This window comes from Podarcis filfolensis (genome assembly GCF_964270895.1).
Source record: "Podarcis filfolensis genome assembly, chromosome: 4".
Classification (NCBI taxonomy): domain Eukaryota; kingdom Metazoa; phylum Chordata; class Lepidosauria; order Squamata; family Lacertidae; genus Podarcis; species Podarcis filfolensis.
The window spans coordinates 46,266,943-46,291,812 of NC_139607.1; the positions used below are offsets into that span (position 1 = coordinate 46,266,943).

Sequence of the window (24,870 nt, forward strand, 5' to 3'; positions counted from 1 at the left end):
AATACATTTGTTCGCTCTTTAATGTGCTACAAGATTCTTCACTAATAAACCCTGGGGTGGAAAGAATGAGGATAGTGGTTTGTTGGATGCAGTAAGTTTATGGCCCAGTTGAGAATTGTAACATCTCTTGCCTCACGCTGTTAACCATTATGCTTGCTCTCTTGCAGGTTTTGTTTCTGTTGGACGCTCAGGACAAACACTGTACAAGTGTTGGATGGGATCTCAAAATTGCATCTGTGTGCCAGCTTTTCTACAGGCAGACTATAATGTGCAGTAGATCTTTAGGCTGCTTCTCAGGCAAAATATGCCCCCCCAAGCGGTTTCCATAATATTTGTTAACACATGCATGATACAATATAATATTAAAGCTATTTTATACACCCATTTCCTCCACAGCACTATTAAAAGACAGTGTGAGTCATACAATCATAATGATCAGCATAATTATAATATTTCAGAGCCAGACTACAATACGTTCCTTCAGCCAAAGTCATAATTAGCCACTAAAGGCCATGTTTTGTTTTGTTGTTTTGTTTTGTTTTGTTTTTAATGTCTTTTTCAAAGCAGAAAGGGGCGGAGATCTGATATCTTGCTTACAGACACATCACAGAAGATACACTGGCAGGCACAGAGTCCCCTTACCCTGCTCCTCAGCTGATACTTCCAGATCAGCAGAGGAATTAGGCATTGCATTTTCCTCTCCGTCACAGCACTGATTTGGCTGGGGCAGTTGTGTGGTTGCGGGGGGGTGGGTGTGAGTGGGATGGGATGTCTCGGAGGCCCAGACCTGGCACCTAGGGCAATTCAGCCTTCACAACTGCTGATCCATTTATATGGATGTGTGTATTGCAGGAGGCTACTTCAAATTCCTGGGAAGTAGACACTAAGAAAAATTCCTTTGTGCATAAATGAAGGTGCAACAAAAGTAGAATTCAGAAGATTAAGTTATCTTGTCTCTATCCATTGTTCTGAAGCTCAGGGTGGAGGGAGACAGGGAATTAAGCAGTGAACTTGCCTGATATAACAAATTATCAGGTGACAGCAGTTCCCCGTGTTGCACCATTTATGTTACTGTACTCAAAAGTTTATATCAAAATGTGCTTGGGGCTGGCGCAGGGGTTGGATGGTATTGGATGGTGTGCATAAGGCTGCAGATGGAGGGTGGAGTTGGTGGAAATCCTCTCCCCTGCCCCACACCAAATGAGCAACACAATCCAAGCCATTGACCATAGGAGGAAGCAAGCACATTCATTCCTACAATTCCTTTCATTCAACAATTCCTTTCATTCATTTTACTAATGTGAAAAGGCTGGACATTAGAAACATGTATGATGTATAAGTGATTAGCTAATCTCATGCAAACCGAAATAGGGAAATAGGCTGTGGCAAGCCTGTAAGCTTTCACTTCCTGTGGGGGGGAAAGTCCCCAAAACTCACATACCTCAGAACAATCTGTTCAGTGTCTCTCAAGCAGCGATCAGAATGGGCAACTGGATAGAAAATGAGGGACTTTCCATATTTGTCATTGTAAGTACAATAATAATTTTTAATAAGACTATTTTTCTTTCTCTCAGTGATTGCCATTGGTTTATTATCATGCAAACCTCTTCATCAATAAAATGTGTTTTTTAAAATATATATAAAAAATTAAAATAAAGGCATTGGGTTGTATCCAACTACATTCCACTCTGAAATTAATGTACCTCAGTGGATCTATTCTGTGTGTGACCAGCATTAGATACACATCCTTAATGTGATGGAAAGGAAGCATTCAGAATGAGGAGATTCATCAAAAGGCTTGCATAAGAATGTTTGGTCTGTGAAAAAACACAACATTGAACTGAAATGTAAGAAAATATTGTAGCTTTTAAAAATGTTTAGTCAGTTTAGCTTGATTGAAGGCAATCAATAAATAACAAAATATTCAATTGGAAGGGGCGGTAAACTATGTCGGGCATGGAAACCACAGCTTACAGAAGTCTTACAGAAGTTTTCCACCTTTCTGACGATGTTCTTGATGCTACCTTCCAACCAAAAATCCATTAATGCGATTAATCTAGCCATGGGTAATAGAAGTGTCTCAAAGTCTCAGAAAGTAGAATTATGTATGAACTTTTAGAATCTGTGTTGTACACGGATGAGTAGCTTTAAATACAATTTTTATGTTATTGTACAGTATTTTCTTTATGCACTTGGTTTTAAATATATGTAACCTTTGTGTATGTTCTGGAACGGAACATCACTTTAATAAAAAAATTCTTACAAAGTTGATAAATAAATGGGGGGGCTACACTGCACATGAAATATATACTACCCCTAATTTGCAATTTACCACTTACATTTTAAAAAATGTTATTAAATAACAATCTCATTGTTTAATATGCACAGTGATCACATGGAACCGATAATTATCAGACTGTTTAGATTAAGTTGAACAAGAATTGATGTCAAAATTCCTGAGATGTTCAAACTAGTTTTGACAAATCTTTGAAAAGTTGTGCTCGTCTCATGTTAAAAACTGGTATGATTTATGACTGGAGAAAGGGGTATTTACCAGAACATGGAAGATTTCCTCATAACCATGGGTGTTTCAGGGCTAGTTCCACATTTAACAAGACTTCTGTAAAGTCTTCTCTGGAGAAAGAAATTTCTGCATCAATGGGCTTCCTAGGGTGGCAGCAGGGTGGCCTTCCATGCCAGGAAGGTTGGCACCAACATTTAATAACACCCTTGATGTGGCGATGCTGTGTCATTGGGCATTGTTGAAAATGCAAATGGCTACCACCACCACCACCCGCCCCGTCCCAGCTCCTAGGGCAGTTGTCAGTGCAGTTGAGATCCTAGCTGATTCCCAAGGGTATTGTGAGCATTTCCCTTTGCCAAATAATTTTAGAAAATTAATTTGATCCAGTTCTGATCATTTGTTCTGTATTTTATGTTGTTTCAATTATTTTATTGTAAGTTGCCATGATTTTTTTTTAATGAGTGGGTGGTTTTTTATTATTATTATTATTGATAATAATAATAATAATAAAACACTATGTTCCCTAGGAAGAACAGACTCAAAAGTGTTCCAGTTTAAGTGTTCCAGTTTAAACTCTTGATTTCTCAGCAACTGAAAATAAATTAAGATCATACATTTTTTCCCTTCAGATTGTGTGGCTGGCTATAAATATCTTCCTCTTCTGGTGGTACTACTTGGTATATGACCTTGGAAGGGAATACATCTATACAAGAGAACTTCTTGGGGTAAGTACTAGATGCATATTTACTGTAAAGGTAAAGGGTAAAGGGACCCCTGACCATTAGGTCCAGTCGCAGACTCTGGGGTTGCAGCGCTCATCTCGCTTTACTGGCCGAGGGAGCCAGCATACAAGTTATGTGACCAGCATGACTAAGCCGCTTCTGGCTAACCAGAGCAGTGCATGGAAACACTGTGTATTTATTGTACACTGATGTATATTTACTGTACCTCTGTCAAAAGAATGTTAATTTATGCTGCATCTCAGGCCTCCTTAACTGGGTGTAAGTAAGCCCCATTGAATTCAATAGGACCTACTGCTGGGTTAGACACAGACCCCATCTGCACTAGACATATGAAGCAGTATCATACTTTTTAAAATAGTAATGGCTACCCCACCCCAACTGTAGTTGGTTTCCAGGCAACTCTGAGAATGCATGAGAAATGTGAGGGAAAATTGATTGACATGACATCATATAACCTCCCTGTAAACAAGTTGGGATAAATGACCAATAAACAGGTAATCCTAGAGCAATCGTGGTTTCAACTTGACTATTCAAAAATACAGCAGTCCGGTATGTTCCCACCCATTCACTTTTAAGCAATCATAGAAGTTCCAGTATGGCCACTTCCCTTCCTTGCTTCCATTTCCCATTTTCTTCTCTCACTTCTTGTCAGAATCAACTACCAACTCAGTTGTGACTCTCAAAAAGATGTTTGTTATTTGGAAATGACTGTGGTGATTTGGCAAGGCCTCCAGAGATAGTTGTAGGAACATTATGCAAAGGTTCACCTTCATGATTCTTCTAAGATCAAATTAGATGTTGTTGGTCTAGGCAACTCTTATCAGACTCAGCTAGCATGGCCAGTGGTCAAGGATTATAGGAGTTGTAGTCTCACAATATCTGGAGGGCCACAGGTTCCCCATCCTTCGTGTGGAGACTGTATTTTTCAATTTTATCATCTTCCAAAACAGTTTTTAATTAAAAACTAAACAAAGAGAAATATCACACTTAGCATATGAAAATATTTCCTGTTCAAGTGTCTGTGCCATTACAACAGGTTTAAGTTCCCCGGTGGGACAAATATAAACCAAACAGAGAGAATAAAATTCCTTCACACGTACTCACTCATTCCAAGCTTGCAACACAAGTTTTATTTTAAACTGTGTGTGTATGTATGGGGAGAGCAGGGTTGGCCCCACTGGTAAGCAGAGTGAAGTAGCTGATTTGGGGCAATATGAAAGGAAAATTAATTATTATTTATTTATTATTATTATGTATTTACTCACAGTGAGAGTAACTTTTGGAATTTTATGCCTCAAGTGCCAAAAGTAACTTGGCCTGCCTTGGGTACTGTATATCTTGACTTGGGGCCTGGGTGTCAGGAGGGACATTTCTGCCTCAGGCAGCAAAATGTATTGGACTACTTTGATGGGGTGAACTTCAAGGTACATCAAAATGGAGTGCAAAGAAGAGAAGGGATTTTTGGGGGGTGCCTGGTAAGATCCCCCCTTCTGCTTAAGCATGTGCTTTTAGTTATTTCCCTTCCCATCTCAAAAGAAAGGTAACTTTTCTTTTGAGGTGAATACTGTAAGGAAATGTTTCATTCTGGGCTCACTTAAAATGAATTCACCCCACCAGTTGAGGTGGCAATTTACCAGCTAATATTCTTGCCTCCATTAGAGGTATGGAATTCACCTGTGGTAGCCAGTTGACTAGACGTGTTATATTCTGCTAAATCTGATCATGTAAATTAGCTTTCTATAAACCATTTTGCAATAGACGATCTGTCCTTCCATTTAGTCCAATTCTCGTTTTCTTCACGTTCATATATACTGGTCTGGCATCCTTAACGTTGGTGTACCTGGAACATAAAGGTTCAGATTAGTTTTCTACCTCTCTTCCAATTTATTCTTCAGATAATGCTGCTTAGTTAAATTGAATCCTGTTGTCTTACATTTTAGCCTTTCCTGGCCCTGGCTCGGGCACCTGCAGCATGCCTGAATTTCAACTGCATGCTGATCCTGCTTCCTGTCTGTCGAAATCTGCTTTCCTTCCTCAGAGGCTCCAGTGCGGTAAGATGGAGAAGTATTTTCCATTGCTAGTGATAGTAAGCAACCTACAAAATTGTTCTTGTTCAGTGCAACTTTTGTTACAATGAATGAAGTATCTGTGAACATATTCACCTGATCTGTTTCTGTGATGAAAGTATGAGAACATTCAGTGTTGATTCATATTTCTTTCTGTCCTTTTGACACAAAATGCAGGAGAGCTTTCAAAATATGTTTGTTCCCTGTCAAGAAAAACTCCAGATATTACTGCTTTTAGACAGTTGGCTTCACACACTGACAGCCAGCCAGGACAGAACGGGGGCAGGGGGGCTACAATTGTTGAAATGGGACCTACATTTCCCATTGCCCTGGGCCTATTACGAGCTGTGCATTGCCCTGCAGCCAGCATGCACACAAAGGGAAGCTGCAATCACACTTTGCTGGCAAGTGCACCAGCATGTTAAACATTAGCAGAAGGCAAAGGTGGGGTGGTGGCCCAATCTTCACCTGACCTTCAGTAGATTGCATCACTCAACCTTACTGAGAAGCAGAGAGGGAGTGGTGAAGAAGCAATGAGGTTGGTGCAGTGCAAATCAGAGATCAGATGAGCCCCGCTGCCCCAGTGTGCCATCCACTACTGATAATAAACTTTTGAATTCACAAGTTATGTTTTTGGATGCAAAGGTTTTTTTAAAAAAACAAACAAACACAAGAACAACCCAACAACTTATATTCATACCTTTAAATGTTAGTCTGTGAGAATTCTCTGTCACATTATTTTGGAACGCCAAGGGTGACCTTAAAGTCAGAAATATGAAACAGGTAAGAAAAATACATTGGACTGTTTTGATTGCAGTGCTTTCCAGAAGAGTGGTGTGCTTTGATGGATTCTTCTCTTAGGTAAAAGGAATTCTCTGCCTGATAATTAGGCAACATTTGCCTGTAACTTGCACTGTAATGTAATAAACACCCAGCATCTCATGGGAGTCCAGCCACTGTGGTTCTTATAGGAAATAGTATTCCTGCCTCATCACTCTTTCTTCACTTTATTCCCTTCCCCACAATTGTTTTGATTACTTTTGAGCTTGTTAAATCTATCATTAACCCAGGACTGACACACATAAATCAAGAAATCATATATAAGAAAGCAAACATGCTCAGTTCAGCAACAATGATGTCTTCATTACAAAAACAAATAGATCAGCAAGACCATGCTAGTTGTATCAGCTACTGGTAATGCAAGCTCCACTGCCCCCATAAGTGGGCTTCCTCATTCACTTAAGTGGTGATATCAGCTCTGCATACAGAGGAACACACTTAGCAAATTTAGGAAAGAAATTACTGGATTGGATCAAATATGTCCATTCTTTATAAGCGTAGCAAAGAAAGAGATAGTCATGCACTGTGTGTGCTTTTTTTGTTTTGTTTTAAGCCTTCATTTTCACCGCGTCATCTTGAATTAAAAAAGACACAGTATACATTTAACTTAGCAGAGTTACATGGAATAAGATTCTTCTTAGTTTTAGCAAAGCAGCTTCTAATACTATTGACCATAACAGCCGTATTACTCAATATCTGTCCAAGCTAAATCAGGGAACAAGGAACTTCCTTTACTGGCAGAACTATGGGGAAAATAGCTCTTTTTCCAATCTTGGGGATTAATTTCACTTCTACTTTCACAAGTAACTTCTAAATTTTCCAATAAGATTTTCTCTACTGAATGAGACAGAAGCAGAAAAAATGGCTACATTAACACCAAATATCCACCCTCTCAGATTCTCATTTGTTGCTCAGTCCTTACAATGCATGGGATGACAAATTGTGGCCATTCATTCAGCACCCTGTCTGTTTGTTTACTAGATTTTGATACCACCCTTCAACAAAAGGTTCTAGGCTGGTTTACAGAGAGAAATACAAAAACCATTACATGCAAAACCATAAAATACAGTTCAGACAGTAAAGCAAAAAGGAATCAGCTGATATATAAAATCACAGAATCATAGAGTTGGAAGGGACCCAAGGATCATCTAGTCCAACCCCCTGCAATGCAGGAATCTCAATGAAAGCATCCAAGACAGATGTCTATCCAACCTCTGTTTAAAAACCTCCAAGGAAAGAGAGTCCACCACCTCTTGTGGGAGTCTGTTCCACTGCCGAAGAGCTCTTAACATCGAAAAGTTTTTTCGAATGTTTAGTCGGAATCTCCTTTCTTGTAACTTGAAGCCATTGATTCGAATCCTACCCTCCAGAGCAGGAGAAAACAAGCATGCTCCCTATTCCATGTGATAGCCCTTAAAATATTTGAAGATGGCTGTCATATCTCCTCTCAGTCTCCTGATATATGCAAAGTTAATGGTAGTTAAAACTGTTATCAGAACCTGCGAGGGTCGAAATGTATTTGCCTGGCACTGTGAAGAGAAGAGAGGTACCTAGGGAGACTCTGTAGAGAGACAGTTCTATCTTGGCCACAACTGAGTTCATTCCTCAGCTGCCACCAGCCTCAGACCGGGAGGCAAGGAGCCCTGGAGGATGGTCTTTGTCCATCAGCAGGTTCATATGGGAGAAGGCACTCCTTTAATGTAAACATGCACTTTAAAACAATTATCAGCTATGAGTGAAATATCAGTTTGTTATGTTTCCCAGCAAGGGATGATTCTGCATTGTGATGAAAATCCCCATTGGAGCTCATTAGGAAAAAATATAATCTAATTCAAGACTGAATAATAGTGTATGAATATAGGCTTTCATTTTCTTACTTCAGTATTTGATTTTACAAAGCATCTTCTTTTAATTAAGATATAACGTCGCTGGTATGTATTGGTTACTTCACTCCCCCTGCCCTGCCAAGGTGGCAGAATAATTTATTCTGAAAAGGTGGGAATGTACTGCTTCTTCACTGTTTTTATAGTAAAATTTTGAGTCAGAGGACATGGGAACACTTGCTGGCTTCTCTGGCTTGGTGAATGCAGTTTTTTCTGAACCCCCAGCTTGGAATCTAGAATAAGCAAGCATACTCTCTTGCAACAACTTCATCTCCATATTACATTGTTAACATACCAAGCTGGTTTTTAGCCACTTTGTTGTTATTATTCTAGCAAGAAATAGCTTTGTTTATCAAATTGTATGTTCACACTTCTTTCACCAACGGGATCTCTGCTGAAACTTGGTAGTATGCAAATAAATGTATGTAATCAGTTAAAGGCAGGTAAACAAATGGTTTGTAGCCTTTTTTCCCCAACAAACATCTCATCAGAATTTTCCAGGCTTAGGTTAATCTCTTCACACTTCCTCTTTTAAATCGCTAGTGCTGCTCGGTACGTGTCAGAAGACAGTTGGACAGGAATCTCACATTTCACAAGCTGGTGGCCTGGGCGATTGCACTCCATACCAGTAAGTGTTCTGAAACTCTGCGTTATTGTAGGTTTTAGTGACTCCTATGAGTGTAGCATTTTGCATGAAGAGTTCAGAAAGTGAAGGGTCAGAAGGTGAAGGAAGGTGTCAGTGGAGTTGTTTCTAAAAAATATTGGAGCTGGGAAGAAAGTAAATAATAAGGACATTTATTTATTAAGTGCTGCAAGTCACCAGAGCTTGATTTAAACCATTAAAAACATAGGAATCCAGACCCTCCATAGCTATTTCCATCACATTTAGAAATACAAAATGAAGGGGGGAGGGAGAGGCTGGGGACCCAGATACAAGCCCACTAGGCCGTACTCTCACACTTACAGTTCAGCGGGTTCAGTGCTTTAGCACTAAACTGGTAAAATCAGGAGGTTCCCCCTACCTTTGTCATGTCATATTCCCTGCACAGTAAGTGCACTTGTTCACTCTGAAAGTTCTTATTCTTACTTCCTTTCACTTCTGCCTAAGACAGACACCTGAAAGTCCCACTGAATATTATTAAGTGCTGAGGTCTAATTAAAGCTGTATTGCTGACAGCTGTGGTGGGCAGCAGATGTTGGGGGGGGTAGAGCAGAAACAGTTTAAGAACCAATGGCTGTAATCATATGTCTGTTTATTCTGTTTTCATAACTTCTCCCTGTTAAATTCCACATGATGGACCATTACATGATGTAAAAGCCATGTAAAAGAACTATTTTGAAAGATAGGGCAAGTTTAGTGCTCATTTCTGTGCTACTTTCTTCCAGAAAAAAAATCTTGTTTGTAAATAGTATGGAAATAGGTGCTAAACTTGCTTGAAGTGGCTTTATGGTTGTGCAAAAACTTAAATATAATGTGGAAATGCACAGTTAGGGAAACATTGTGAAAATGGAATAAACAGCCATGTGAATGCAACCTAAGAATACCAAGGTTTGTCACTTGTACTTTTTCCAAATCTCTGTTTTTGAGTGAGATGGGAGCAGAACTAAGGACTAAGTTAACACCAAATATTCTCATTCTGCCCAAATGGTCTTTGGGCTGTCCCCCAATCCTTACAGCACAGGGTTTAACTAATTAATCTGTTGAAGGGCCACAGTCAGCATCGCCAGCAGTCAGGGATGGAGGAATTAAATTACAAACTCATGGAGCACATCTACTTGGTGGACAAGATAAAAGGCTGCACATTTTCTACCTGCAGTAACTGATAAGAGGAGAAAATTCTTAAAAGAGAATGCTGTGCCTTGTCAGAATTTTGAGGGGCTTTTATGCTTCCATTCATTTAAGTTTTGTATAAGTTTATTCAGATTTGCATGAATTCATTTCATCTCCTCCCATTTTACTTTAAAAAAATCATTTAAAATAGGAGCAATCTTTCCTTTTGAAAGGGGCATGTCATAACATCTGTCAGGAAGAACAGGTATTTGACATTTACTGTCTTGTGGTTTATTTAGATCTGATTAAACTTCTGTTGATGTCACCTTGTGTTTGTTCCATATTGCTATAAATTTACGTTTTGTGATTGTCTGGTGGCCAGATACAATCAAATGAATCTGAATTGTAGCCCATGACATCTGGAGAGGAGCACATTGGCTACCTCTGTACTACATTATTCTAACACCTTTTGGATATGTTTTTATGTTTTTATTTTTAAGCAATCCATACAATTGCACATTTATTTAATGTTGAACGGTTGGTGGATGCTCGCACTGAAGAGCAAAGAACCCTTAAGACTGCGCTGTCTGATTTGGGGGATTTTCCTGGAGACTCTTACCTGAATTTTGCACGATCTAAAGTTCCGGTAAGCAATCATATTTCTAGAGAAACAATTAATTAGTGGTGGTTGCAGAGAGATAACTTTATTTCCTTCTGCAACTACTGCTGTTCCGTTATAATGCTGTTTGCATCAAAACAGACTTGGTCACCCTGATTGATGACCATCAGGGGAATGTGACCCTGTTGGTTCTCCTTGACCTCTTAGCAGCTTTTGATACTGATGACCATGATGTTCTTCTGGAACGACTCAAGGAATGGGAGTTGGGTGTACTTTATTACACTGGTTCTGCAGGGTTGCTACCAGAAAGTAGTACTAGGAGACCATTGATCAGCACCATGGCTTGGGGACTGTGGGGTCCCACAAGGTTTCATTCTGTCTCATCTGCTAATTACCATCTATAATATGAAATCTTTGGGAGCTGTCATCCAGGCATTTTGAGCAATGTCATCAGTATTTTGGTGGCACACTGCTGTATCTTTCCTTTCCAATGGAATCATAGAATTGTAGAGTTGGGAGGGATCCAGAGGGTCTTCTAGTCCAACCCACTTGCAAGGCAGGAATCTCAATTAAAGCATCCTTGACAGATGGCCATCCAGCCTCTGCTTTGAAACCTTCAAGGAAGGAGAGTCCACCACCGCTTGTGGGAGTCTGTTCCACTATCAAACAGCTCTTACAGTCAGAATTTCTTTCTGGTGTTTAGTCAGAATCTCCTTTATTGTAACTTGAATCCACTGGGTTCTAGTCTCAGGCACAGGAGAAAAGAAGCTTGCTCCATCTTCCATGTGACAGCCCTTTTGATATTTGAAGATGGCTATCATATCTTCTCTCAGTCATCTCTTTACCAGGCTAAACATACCCAGTTCCTTCAACCACTCCTCATAAGGCTTGGTTTCCAGACCTCAGGGGAGTCTGTGAAGATGCTGGACAAGTGTCTGGAAACAGTGACATATGGGGGCAATAACCTGGAACTGAATCCTGATAAGACACAAGTGTTGTGGGCATATCTGGGAATTAGATGTCTGTTCTGCACCTCCCTGAAGGAACAGTTTGGAATCTGGGAGTAATCCTGAATTCTAACTTGTCACTTGTCAGTTTCAAGTGGCTTCAGTGGCTAGGGAGTGCTTATGCTAAGCTTAGGCTGGGTCTCCAGCTGCGGCTGTCCCCAGATAGCCTGGCCTCAGGTATCCATACTCTAGTGACCTACTTGCTTGGACTATGGTAATGCACGCCACATGGGGCTACCCTTGAAGACTGTATGGGGGCTACAGCTAGTGCAGAATGCAGCTGCTAGGTTGCCAGTGCACTGGGGCCAATTCAAGGTGTTAGCATATAAAGCCTTAAATAGCATGAGACCCAAGTAGCTAAGAGAGCACCTCCACTGATATCAGCCATCTTGGACCCTACAGTTAGAAGGTGGGGCCTTGTTGATGGTACTGCCGCCAAGGGCTCCCCACACGGCACTGACAAATGACAAGGACTTTTCAGTGGTGGCTCCCCATTTGTGGAATGCCCTCGCTGTTGAAGTGCATCTGTCACCAACATTATTAACTTTCAGGAGGAATTTGAAAACGTTCCTGTTTGCCTAGGCATCCCTGAGATTACTGGATGAGAGAATGTTTTAAAGTGTACCCATTTTCAGATATCTTAACTGTAGCTTTTTAGAATACTTTTTATTTTAAAAGATTGTTATTATGTTTGCTGCTCTGCACTCCTTTGGGAGGAACAGCAGGAAATATATGTAATAAATAATCATAATCAATTGTTTTTCATGTAGAACTTTATTCCCTCAGCTGTCTTGAAGAAAGAGATGCTGCACAATTCAGTGGTGAAATATTTGCTAACGTTCCCATACTTTTCTGTTCACAGAGCCCTGTGGGTTGTCTCAAAGTAGCATTCACAACCCTGGCCGGCCTCACTGGTGTTATCATTACACTGTGTCTAATATTAATTATCACATCATCTACTAAAACCATTCGAAGGTCATACTTTGAAGTATTTTGGTTCACCCATCATCTGTTCATTTTCTTTTTTGCTGGTCTCGTCATCCATGGAGTTGGGTAAGTATCTATTTATTTTTATACTCCACTAAATAACTAGATGGAGATGGAGTCAGAGTACCTTTATTAGGACTAGCTAAAGATCACAGAACAATGAATTTGTTCTCAGGATTCAGTCAGAGAACTCTTCTTCCAGCTAAATGTTAACAACCAGACATAGGAGCCAACTCCTAGGGGCTAAGGTCCCTTCGGTCTCTCCTACAAAATATTTGAGGAGGGCACCTCCCCAAGTTGATGGGCATTGCCATTCAAATGGGGTGGTGTGCTGTGTCTTTTGATTGATTATGCAGGTGGGGTTTACTTGGGCCCCCCAATATTTTATTCAAGTTGGCAGATAAGGAGGATGATCAGTGCACTTACTGAGCTGAAATGAAGCAAAAGCTTTCACTGACAACTGTCCAGTTCATCAGACATATACACATGGTTGCAGGAGATCAGAAGGAAATGAAATGCAGAAAGCACACATAGTGATCTTTATTCTGCTACTAACAGTGGCAATTCACAGGCACACAAAAAACGGTCATTGACATTCTGATACAAGTTAGACAACGCATGTAGAAAGATAAAATTATTTGTCTTGACTTAATCCACAAACGATAGAACCCCTCTGAAGTTTCTTCAGGGAGGTGGAAATGTTCCCACTGCTGGTTTTTTGATATTGCCATTCTGATTTCAGATTTGGGTCAATTTATTCTTTTGCATAGAGAATGACCTGTTTGTCATATGTAGAATGCAGAAGAACATTGTTGGCAGATAATGGCATATATGACATTGGGAGATGAGCAAGCGAATGAACCTCTTAACTTGTGGGGGACATTATTAAGTCCTGTAATAGTGTTGCCAGAGTTGACTTGGGTATATCATTACAGGACATTATTATTATTATTATTATTATTATTATTATTATTATTATTTCCCTCACCCTTCATCAAAGGGTTCCAGGATGGGTTACAGCAGTTCAAAAATTCAATCTTATAAAGAAATCAAAGCATATTATGATCATAGGAACAGGGTGGGCCCTGAAAACACCTGCCTCAGGTATCAAAGGCCAGGGTGGAAGGGGAATCTAATAATGTCATCCACAACCTCAGAGGTCCATTCATTTGCTCATCTTTCAGTGTTGATATATTCCATCGTCTACTACCAATGAACTTCTGCAGTCTATATACTTCATCAATCAAAGAATGCATCCACAATGCAGATGATGTGAACTAGGATTTGTGTCTCGGAATTAACCTTCCTAAAATTACACATTACAAAAAGCAGAACATACATGCTATGCCTACAAAATAAAACTGAATATATTTTATATTATGATATGAAAGTAATTACTTTTAATTTTGGTTATTATCCATTATCAACATTGCTCATGTTGATTTTTGCTGTTGTTCCCAGAAAAATTGTACGTAAACAGACTCCCGATAGTTTGAGTGTCCATGATCCAGATACCTGTGCCAAGAATTACACCCTCTGGGGGGAAATACCTTCATGTCCTAAACCACAGTTTTCTGGAAATCCTCCTATGGTATGATCTGTTGTTTGCTTGCTTGCTTTAAAAATCTAGGCATTGAGACCATTGAAGACCTTAATGGGAATATTTAGCAGTCAGATTACCACCAGAAAGGGCAAGAGTAATGTCAATACATCAGGGCCCAGCCAGGTCAAGAATTAGTCATTCTCACACATCCAGTAAATTTGTATGTATTTACTGATGAAAAGGAAATATATAATAGATGTGCACTTTCAAGAGTAACTCTAAACATTAGATGAAGTGTAAGAACTCTCTTAACAGGAATAGATTTTAGAAACCAGCCCATTGTGAAGGAAGTAACTTTCTAAGGAGACAAAGCACTTGCAGAAGTTCTTGTGAACATTGGCTGTGGTGCAATGAGCCCTCCGAGTTAATTGCTGAAACCAGTTCCTGCATTCATAATGCAACCTTATATTTATTTAACAGAATTTCATACATTCCTTCCTGTCCTTGCTTGTTAATTCTTCCTGTTCTGTTGACAGACTTGGAAATGGGTAATAGGCCCCATGATTCTATACGTCTTTGAACGGTTGGTACGGTTTTGGCGATCCCAACAAAAAGTTGTTATCACAAAGGTAAGAGTGATATAAATCAGCTTGCATGTTTCACTTCGCTTAAAGCATTATTCATCCTGGAGTTACCGTAGAGTAACTCCAGGATGATAGGAATGTCACCTAAAGTTGATAGGAATGTCTCCTAAATTTCAGAATTTGTTATCTGCATTTACGCAGTCAATATCTGTAGAAAAAAGAACGATTGCTCTATTATAGTTTTCATTAAAATGTACATTAAATTTATCTGAAAGTTACAGTCCTGGTGAGAGACTAGTCCCTCCAAGTGTCCCTATTTTCCAGCAACAGTCCTGGATTTACAGAACACATCCCAGTTTCTGACTTGATCCCGGAATGTCCAGTTTTTCCTTAGGACGTCCCTATTTTTATCAAAGAAATGTTCGAGGGTATGGGAGACGAAGAAAAAACTTCCCTATTGGCTAACAGGATTATGGCATCACAATTTAGTTTTCTTAGCTATTTCTTAAAAAGTTTGCACGTATCAAAAAAGGCAGAAAGGAAACCCCAGCAGAATGGCTGCAGTTTGATCAGTAATCATTGGGGAAACTACACTGTGATGTCACAGTGCTGTCAGCTAATGGAGGGCATTTTCAGTCTCCACTGTTTCCAGGCAAGCCTTAAAGTAAATTTCACTGAAAACTATAGTAGAGCAATTATTTTTGTTCCTCTACTTCCCAAGTATTTAAGTCAATGCAATGATAGAATAATTATATTAAAAAATTAATATATAGAGATATTGCCAAGTAGTGCCTGCAGTGCAGTATTCTATTGTTGATGCCGTTTTAACTGTTAATGCTGTTGGCTGCATTTTTATATTTCTTGTCAGCTGTCCTGGGAGAAAGGGTAGGCATGAAAAATAAATAGTTGGGACCAAAGGCACTTCCAGACTTGAGCTATTTTGTGGGTGGGGTTTGTTTGCATACTGGCAAATGTGGGTTCTTTAACTAAAGAAGATTTGCACAACAACAAAACCCCCTGGCCTTTCTGCATTTAGAAATATGCTTGAGAGGATGTCATATAGCCAACCTGCAAATAAATCAGAATGAATTTCAAACATGCAGCTGACACCTGGACGCAACCTGATACTAATATCTGAGAGAAGAAAAAGTCCCTATTTATCCTCTGGAGAAAATGAATCCCATCTTGGGGGAAGGGCTGTAGGTCAGTGGGAGACCATCTGCTTTGCATACAGGAGGTCCCGGGTTCATTGCCTGGTAGAGCTGGGAAGCTCCTCTGTCTGAGACCCTGGAGAGCTACTACAGGTCAATGCACATCATACAGTCTGAGGGAGCCTGCTATGTTCCAGTGCTGGAAAGATGCCTCAAAAAGTTACAAACCATCAATATAACTTATTTATGAATTATTTACTATATCTAATGCTCTACACTTAATCATATATTTAGTGTTTGTCTTAAATTCTTCATTCAAATAATTATTTTTAGAGAGTAAATGGGCTTAGGATTTTGCAACCATTTTTCACAATTCCTTCGGCAAACCCATCCTGGTGACCTAATGTAAGCTCGGACCATCCCATCCTTCCGGTGTTCTGAGTGCTTTACTTCCTGCATCCTAGGTTGTCACGCATCCTTTCCAAACCTATGAGCTCCAGATGAAGAAGAAGGGCTTCAAGATGGAAGTTGGGCAGTACATTTTTGTCCAATGTCCTGCAGTGTCCATGCTGGAGTGGCACCCTTTCACATTGACTTCTGCCCCCGAAGAGGATTACTTCAGCATCCACATACGTGTCGTTGGGGACTGGACAGAACGTTTGTTTCAAGTCTGTGGATGTGACAAGCAAGAATTCCAGGATGCTTGGAAACTGCCCAAGTATGTGCAGAATAAACATTCTATGAAAATGTTTGCGACACTCTATGTGGATTGGCTCAAGCTGCTGATGTGCTGCAAGTAGTGGCATCACCTTCACTATAGGGAATAGCCAGTGTGTGTTTGTGCTGGCCCATAAAGCTCCTAGGGGCACAAAAGGTCCACAGGATGCAACACAGTGGGGCGGAAGGGGATCTTGCACCATTCCTACCAGCTGCCCACCATTGTCAGTATGGCATAATCACCCTCACGTGGCTCAGTTACAACTGTACAAGGTCAGTTAGTCCTAGAGCTGAGGTTGAGGCCTCAGACTGACTCAGGGAGATGAGCACAACAATGCCATTGTTCTTACACCAGATTTTATAACCTGCCAGCACAGAAACCAAGCAGAGAGAGCTATCAGTTGCAAGGCTTAGTGGTCTCTTAACCTTAGATCCACACACCACAGTCACTTTGGGTCCTTGCCTGTTCATAAAAACCAGTTTTCTAAAAAGGCACTGTTACAAGATGGGTTCGCTCTGGCATAAGTGTACATGCAACCTACTCCTGTGCATGCCTTGGGCTATTTTTGTAGCTGCTCTAACTCCTAGTCCATAGACTACTCCCTGTCTCAGCATTCATGGGCCAGGACTACCAAGTGGAACTAGTCCCTGAACAGTGCCACTGCAAGATTGGCTTGACTCTGACCTGTGCAACTATTGGATCATTAGAGTATGCATGGGCCAGTCCCAGTTCTTGTTGTTAACTGTGTTCTCACTGTTCTAGGATAGCTGTCGATGGCCCCTTTGGCACTGCCAGTGAAGATGTATTCAGTTATGAAACCGTGGTGCTGGTTGGAGCTGGGATTGGGGTCACCCCTTTTGCATCAGTCCTCAAGTCTGTGTGGTACAAATACTGCAATGATGCCTTAAACCTAAAGCTCAAAAAGGTTTGTTCCTGACATATACCAAAGCATGTGACACTTGTTTCCTAGTGCTGAAAAGTGCATGGAAACAGAGATTGGGAAGTATATAAAGACAAGTGTTGGGCTTGATTCAGATCTTTATGTGTGAAAATAGTGCTGTGAAACACTATGAATTATTAGTTTTATGTCTGTATAAACAAATCTGGCCCCTTTCCCATTCTTAAGTCCATTTCTCCACACTTCTGCATCAGCTTGCTTCTTTTTCTCAGTCTCCTAAAAAATTATCAGCATTTTGGTGCATTTTTCTCCTAATATGCACATTTTTGTATGTAATTTTGTCCAATGTACACTTTTTTGCAAGCAACTTTCACTAAAATTTATGCATTTTCTGTTTTTACTAATTCATACATATTTACAATGTTGTTGTTGTTGTTTAGTCATTTAGTCGTGTCCGACTCTTCGTGACCCCATGGACCAGAGCACGCCAGGCACCCCTGTCTTCCACTGCCTCCTGCAGTTTGGTCAGACTCATGTTTGTCGCTTCAAGAACACTGTCCAACCATCTCATCCTCTGTCATCCCCTTCTCCTTGTGCCCTCCATCTTTCCCAACATCAGGGTCTTTTCCAGGGAGTCTTCTCTTCTCATGAGGTGGCCAAAGTATTGGAGCCTCAGCTTCACGATCTGTCCTTCCAGTGAGCACTCAGGGCTGATTTCCTTAAGAATGGATGCGTTTGATCTTCTTGCAGTCCATGGGACTCTCAAGAGTCTCCTCCAGCACCATAATTCAAAAGCATCAATTCTTCAGCGATCAGCCTTCTTGATGGTCCAGCTCTCACTTCCATACATTACTACTGGGAAAACCATGGCTTTAACTATACGGACCTTTGTTGGCAAGGTGACGTCTCTGCTTTTTAATATGCTGTCTAGGTTTGCCACCGCCTTTCTCCCAAGGAGCAGGCATCTTTTAATTTCGTGACTGCTGTCACCATCTGCAGTGATCATGGAGCCCAAGAAAGTAAAATCTCTCACTGCCTCCAATTCTTCCCCTTCTATTTGCCAGGAGGTGATGGGACCAGTGGCCATGATCTTCGTTTTTTTGATGTTGAGCTTCAGACCATATTTTGTGCTCTCCTCTTTCACCCTCATTAAAAGGTTCTTTAATTCCTCCTCACTTTCCGCCATCAAGGTTGTGTCATCTGCATATCTAAGGTTGTTGATATTTCTTCCGGCGATCTTAATTCCAGCTTGGGATTCATCCAGCCCAGCCTTTCGCATGATGAATTCTGCATATAAGTTAAAAAAGCCAGGAGACAATATACAGCCTTGCCGTACTCCTTTCCCAATTTTGAACCAATCAGTTGTTCCGTATCCAGTTCTAACTGTAGCTTCTTGTCCCACATAGAGATTTCTCAGGAGACAGATGAGGTGATCAGGCACTCCCATTTCTTTAAGAACTTGCCATAGTTTGCTGTGGTCGACACAGTCAAAGGCTTTTGCATAGTCAATGAAGCAGAAGTAGATGTCTTTCTGGAACTCTCTAGCTTTCTCCATAATCCAGCACATGTTTGCAGTTTGGTCTCTGGTTCCTCTGCCCCTTCGAAATCCAGCTTGCACTTCTGGGAGTTCTCGGTCCACATACTGCTTAAGCCTGCCTTGTAGAATTTTAAGCATAACCTTGCTAGCGTGTGAAATGAGTGCAATTGTGCGGTAGTTGGAGCATTCTTTGGCGTTGCCCTTCTTTGGGATTGGGATGTAGACTGATCTTCTCCAATCCTCTGGCCACTGCTGAGTTTTCCAAATTTGCTGGCATATTGAGTGTAGCACCTTAACAGCATCATCATTTAAAATTTTAAATAGCTCAGCAATGTACACTTTTTTGCAAGCAACTTTCACTAAAATTATGCATTTTCTGTTTTTACTAATTCATACATATTTACAATACTTTCCCCAAATATACATATTTTTGGGTACATTATTTGGCTGGAGGTATGGCATTGCAAAATTCAAAGACGAGTGAATTTCAAAGGACAGGTGCATTTCAGCTCATGTATGTTTTAGGTGAATTTGCATTAAAGTATGACGCTCAACACTCTCCCTACTGTTAGTTCATGTAGATGCACTTTCACTTCTACATCCAAGCATGGAGAACTAACAGCAGAGATTCAGCAGCATCTCTACCCCAGTCCCAATCCACAGTGGGTCCCTCTTTATATGCACACAGTGACATCCTCTATCATTTTAAATCTAATCTCTGCAATTGCAAGATCTATTGGTGCATGCGACCAGAGTGCTGTTTTGGGATGAGTATCAACATGTTTATTTTTAAAATGTGTGCATACCACGTACATTCAAAAATAATCAGTGTACAAAAGATTAAAACATGCCCCATACAAATGACAGTAAATAAATGTCATAATATCAATAAAGTAACAGAAATATGGCTGACTACTTCCTACACTGACCAATAATAAATGTTGCTGGTATATAAATGCCTTGGGAGGCATTTATAAACAAGAGTATCTTAACATGGGTCAAAAACCTAGGATCAGAGTTGCATATCTGTTATCAAATACTTCAGCTCATAGAATGACAGCCCCAAATTCAACTTTAACAACTATTGCAGTTCCCATTTGTCTTTTTCATAAAGCAATAGAATTGCTTAGCTAGGGATAATTCCAGAAAAACTTATGGTGGCAAAGACCATTCTTAGTTGAGCAAGCATTTTAATTTACTTTGACTGAAAGCTACAAGAGCAGCACAAAATATTTTGAAGAATGCCTACTACCCCTTGCTACCCATTGGAGTCAAGTCTGAGTTTTGTCCTCACCTTGCCTGAAGGTTATCCTTCATGATGCAGAAGAGAGGACGTCTACTCATCATGGTTGCACTTGCACATGAAATCAGTTCATTTTGAAGGACTTCCTCAACTTCTTCCTAGACAATAAAGGTGGTCACTATTGTAGCCTTACAATAATACTTTACTGTTGATCAATGTGATCATCAGAGGTGATCCAGAGAACTACATTTATGTCTTCAGGGTTTTGGAGTGGGGGGAAAGGAAGAGAATGAAATTGCCTAACTAAACACATAATCTAATATGCTAACCAGTTCCATCTTGTCCCTTCCAGATTTATTTTTACTGGCTCTGCAGGGACACTCATGCCTTTGAATGGTTTGCTGACCTCTTGCAATCAGTGGAGACTCAACTGCAGGAGAAGAATAATCCAGACTTTCTCAGCTACAACATTTATCTGACTGGTTGGGATGAATTTCAGGTAACTTCCTGCTGTAGTCCTTTCCAAGTAGTTAGATTCTTGGGAAGACAATGTAGTTACAGCAATCCTTCTGCCTACACCCACCCCCAAAACCCCATGGACACACTTCTGAGAACCTTATTCTCACAGTGATGTCAGATCTAACTCCACTTTTACTGGCTGCCACATGCTGGATTCTAGTTATGAGATGCCACCACAAATATTTGAAGGGGGCATTTTCAATGGCACACCAAAAGCAGAATCGTGTATGGAATGGTCATGTGGCCTGCTTGCCCATTTGACTGGGATCCAAAATTAACTGCCTTTTCCTAACATTCATTTGTGGCACCAATGGGATTTCTTCCCCATCCCATCAGTAATTGCAGCATGGGGTGGTTTTGTTGCAATCTCAGGTGTGTAATCACAGCTCTCTGCATGCAGCCCCAATAAAAATAGGGGTGGGTACACTCGCTATTAAATAAACAAAAAGAAAAAGAAAAAAGAAACTCACATAATGAGCCAGGACACAGTTAACATGACATGCAGTTAGTTCCTGAAAAAGAGCTGCCTGATGGTAATTAAAGGAGGAAATGCATGGGCCAGATTCAAGTACCCCATTCCACTAGCAGGCAATAGTGCAAGGACTCCCAGGAGAGATTTGGGGTTTTCCAGCCTCTCCCCACTGCATGTGGCTCCACATCTCCCTGAAATCGGCTCTGGAGGGTTGCCTGATGGAACAATCTCCTTAGTGCTACATTGAATTCCACTCAAAGTGTATGGTTGGAAATGCAAAATATTGCAAGTCATAATAGGGCCCCCCTCACTCAGTTATTCCAATTTCATATTAGTTCATCTGCTAGAGCTATGTTGTTCCACTGTTGAACTTCACTCTGCTATTTTAGGAGTATGGGTGTGTGTGTGTGTGTGTGTGTGTGTGTGTCTGTCTGTCTGTCTGTCTCTGTTTCTGTTTCTGTCTCTATCTTTTATCAGTCTGTATCTCTCTCTCTCTCTCTCTCACACACACACACACACACACACAACGCATGCTATCACCCTCTGGACCCTACAACTATCTAATAAGGACATTCTTTGCCTTCCTTTTTCCAGGCTGCTCATTTCATGGTGCATCATGATGAAGAGAAAGATGTGATCACAGGCTTGAAACAGAAAACCTTATATGGGAGACCAAATTGGGAGAATGAGTTCAAAACAATTGCAAGTCAGCATCCAAGGTAAATTTGTTCCATAGTGCCTGCAGAATATGGCCTCACTTTTGCTGCTATACTTTATCTGATAATTTCTCTTGCTATCAGTTCCAGGGTTGGTGTTTTTCTGTGTGGACCTGAAGCCTTGGCTGACACCTTAAATAAGATGTGTATTAGCAATTCGGAAGCTGACCCACGAGGAATACATTTCATATTCAACAAAGAGAATTTTTGAACACACTCAAATGTTTGTTTGTTTCCAACGAAAAGCTACATCTTATCCTTTGTGTTTGGGCACTATGTATCTTAATTTTGCTACATTGAGCTCTTGTCTCTCTGGAATTTTTCCAAAAGTTCCACATCTGTTTGCCTTGGCTTTTGCATTCTGTATAATTTGACAGAAACCAAATATTGCATATTAGACTGCCTTAGGTTATAATCCTATACACACTTATCTGAAAGTAAGCTCCAGTTAACTTAATGGGACTTTGTAATGAGTAGGCATTCATAGGACTGCATTGCAGGTTTTATATTTCTGTTCTCATTTATTTTATATAAATAAGATTGAATTGCAAAGAACTAGAACATTTTAAGTATTTGTCATGGTTATGTTTTAAACTTCATAAAGGTGCTCCTCAGGTCCTAGTTTCAAGAGACATTCCACTTTTGTTTTTATTATTTAACCATCACCCTTAATCATTAAAATGGAGGCATGATGTGGTGTCTAGTGTCAAACATATTGCTCAACTGAGACATTGCATATTTTTGAAAGTGGCAAGAGTTCCACTTGACTGAAGTTTATTTTTGGCAAGCCACATAAATAAACATTCCTGCAACTTCCTTCTGTCTCTTAGCCTTCTGATTCAATGTGAGCAAATTTAAATGAAAATAAACATTACGTTTCACAGATTTTCTCTCATTTCTACATCATGGAGAAATTCTACAATGATACAAGTTTGTTATATAGTGTCATGCTTAATCCCATATTCTCTCAGGCACACCTTATTTGTTTGACCCTACTACAGTGTGGCAGGTGATTTCATCTCTTACTTTCAAGCATCTGCAACTGTTAATTATGTTCATGTTGCTCATGACTTATGGTTTTGTGGGTCCTGCATATGTCAAACAGGATGTTTATTATTACTCAGTTCATCTTTTACTAGGTTCTGGAGCTATCTCCCCAAGAGCCTTGTCCAGTCCCACCTCCCTTTCAGCTTTTAGAGAGCAAGTGAAAAGTGACTTGTTCTTCCACACCCCAAATTTGACATGTGAGCGGGGTCACCCACCAGTCAGTCACTTGACATCACAGTGACCATCACAATGACATCAAGTGACCTGTTCAGTTGATTGTCTGGTCTTGTGAAGCCTCTTTCAACGTGCTGCTTTGCAGAGTGGTTCATGAGGGTCTTAGCAAGATCTGACTACCAGCTACAAAGGTCACTTGATGTTATTGAACAGGGCTTTGTGGGTATCACTGATCAGTGATGCTTGCAAATCCCCTTTTGGCTCTGCCAGATTATTATGATTTTTACATGCCGCACACCTGCTGTAGACAGTACATTAGTATAAAAAATATATTGATGTATGTGGACAATGTTTTCCTTTAATCACCAAATAACCAAAATTACTGTATACTGTGCTTTTTTCCCCAAAAAATAAAATGTTTGGGGGTACTTTCATTTTCCTACTCATATTGAAATACTGCCCCTCAACGAGGCCAAACTTAGATTCACAAAATGTTTAACGGTATGCGTATCCCTGCATCCTCCCAGAAAAAAAGCACTGACTGTACACACATCAAGATTAAGAGGTAAGTCTTCCTTTATAAGCAGTTTGACTTCCAAGCTGCTGTGAGTTCTGTAAAATTCGCAAATTAAATGCTATGCCCTTTGGACCAGCGCCAAGATGACAGGATGTATTGTATCCATTTACTGTTGTACAGGGCTAATAACAATGATCGTAAGCATGTTGATTTGGAAGACGGTTCTGTTGCAGTAAGACATACCTCCCCCCCCCCCCCATGTATAAGATGATATTTTATCATAGGCAGAAATTGTGGGTCATCTTATGCATGGATAACAGAGGGGCGTTAGGCAATTGGTGGCAGCAGTCAGTAGGAGAATGGCAGCAGCGATTGGGAGTGTGATTGCTGCGGCAAGGCCTGCTGACGACTGACTGCTGCTGTGGCAATTAGGCATTTGATTTACGCCAGCGGCTGGTTGCGTTGAGTGGTCAGGTGGGCTTTTGGCGGCGAGCATGCTGACGATTGGTGGCCGCAGCGATGCATGAGATTTGCATTGGCAGGTAGGCTGTGGCGTGATTGGTGGTAGTGCCCCCCAAAAGCTCACTAACTCTGGGCAATCCCCCGAAAAAAACTCCACAACTTTGGGCAATCCCCCCCAAAAAAGTTTTTTGTAGTCCCCCAAAATAGGGGTTGTCTTTTACATGGGGGCATCTTATACATTTTATATATGGTACTTCCTTGTAAGTGTGCACAGGATTGCATTATAGAAGTATCGGAAAGTTGTTTCTTTGGTAATCAAAGCCTGAACTAGCATTTCATCATAAACAGCGAGGAACCACATCTGTTGTAGTCACATAGTGCAACATTCCCAAATGAGCAAGACCTTGTGAATGAGCATGTGACACATCAACAGGCAGGATCACACCCTGTTTTTTACTAGAATCTAAACCAAGCCTTATGAGGAACAGTTGAGGGAGCTGGGTATGCTTAGGCTGGGAAATGGCTGTCGCGTGGAACAAGCTTGTTTTCTGTTGTTTTGAAGGTTAGGACCCAAACCAATCAATTCCAATTAAAAGAAAGGAAATTCTGCCTAAACATTAGGAAGACCTTTCAGACGGTAAAGGCAGTTCAACAGTGGAACAGACTACTTTGGAAGGTGGTGGACTCTCCTTTATTGGAGATGTTGATACAGAGGTTGGATGGCGATCTGCCAGGGATTCTTTAGTTGCTATTTCTGCATTACAGGGGGTTGATAACCCTTTGGGGCCCTTCCAATTCTATGATCCTATGAAACCACAGAGAAAGGCAAGGAAAATGGAGGCAAAGATC

General features: G+C 40.6%; 2 protein-coding genes across 3 annotated transcripts in view; both read left to right on the forward strand.

Annotated features, from left to right (window-relative positions):
* LANCL3 (LanC like family member 3) overlaps positions 1-24,870 on the forward strand; it is a 152,605-nt gene that overhangs the window by 47,534 nt on the left and 80,201 nt on the right. The window lies entirely within an intron of this gene.
* CYBB (cytochrome b-245 beta chain) lies at positions 796-22,637 on the forward strand. The gene is made up of 13 exons (XM_083612563.1): positions 796-1,527; positions 3,154-3,249; positions 5,208-5,318; positions 8,600-8,684; positions 10,328-10,473; positions 12,316-12,506; positions 13,902-14,031; positions 14,520-14,612; positions 16,183-16,436; positions 17,199-17,361; positions 20,467-20,613; positions 21,700-21,824; positions 21,906-22,637. Exons 1-13 carry the CDS (start codon positions 1,483-1,485, stop codon positions 22,030-22,032), a joined length of 1,713 nt encoding a protein of 570 aa, XP_083468689.1. The 5' UTR covers positions 796-1,482; the 3' UTR covers positions 22,033-22,637.

Coding starts and splice junctions, on each gene's coding strand:
- CYBB (XM_083612563.1), top strand. CDS start 1,483: ATGGGCAACTGGATAGAAAATGAGGGACTTTCCATATTTGTCATT. Junction 14,613..16,182: donor AAAAAGTTGTTATCACAAAG/GTAAGAGTGATA, acceptor CCTGCATCCTAG/GTTGTCACGCATCCTTTCCA. Junction 21,825..21,905: donor ATTGCAAGTCAGCATCCAAG/GTAAATTTGTTC, acceptor TCTTGCTATCAG/TTCCAGGGTTGGTGTTTTTC.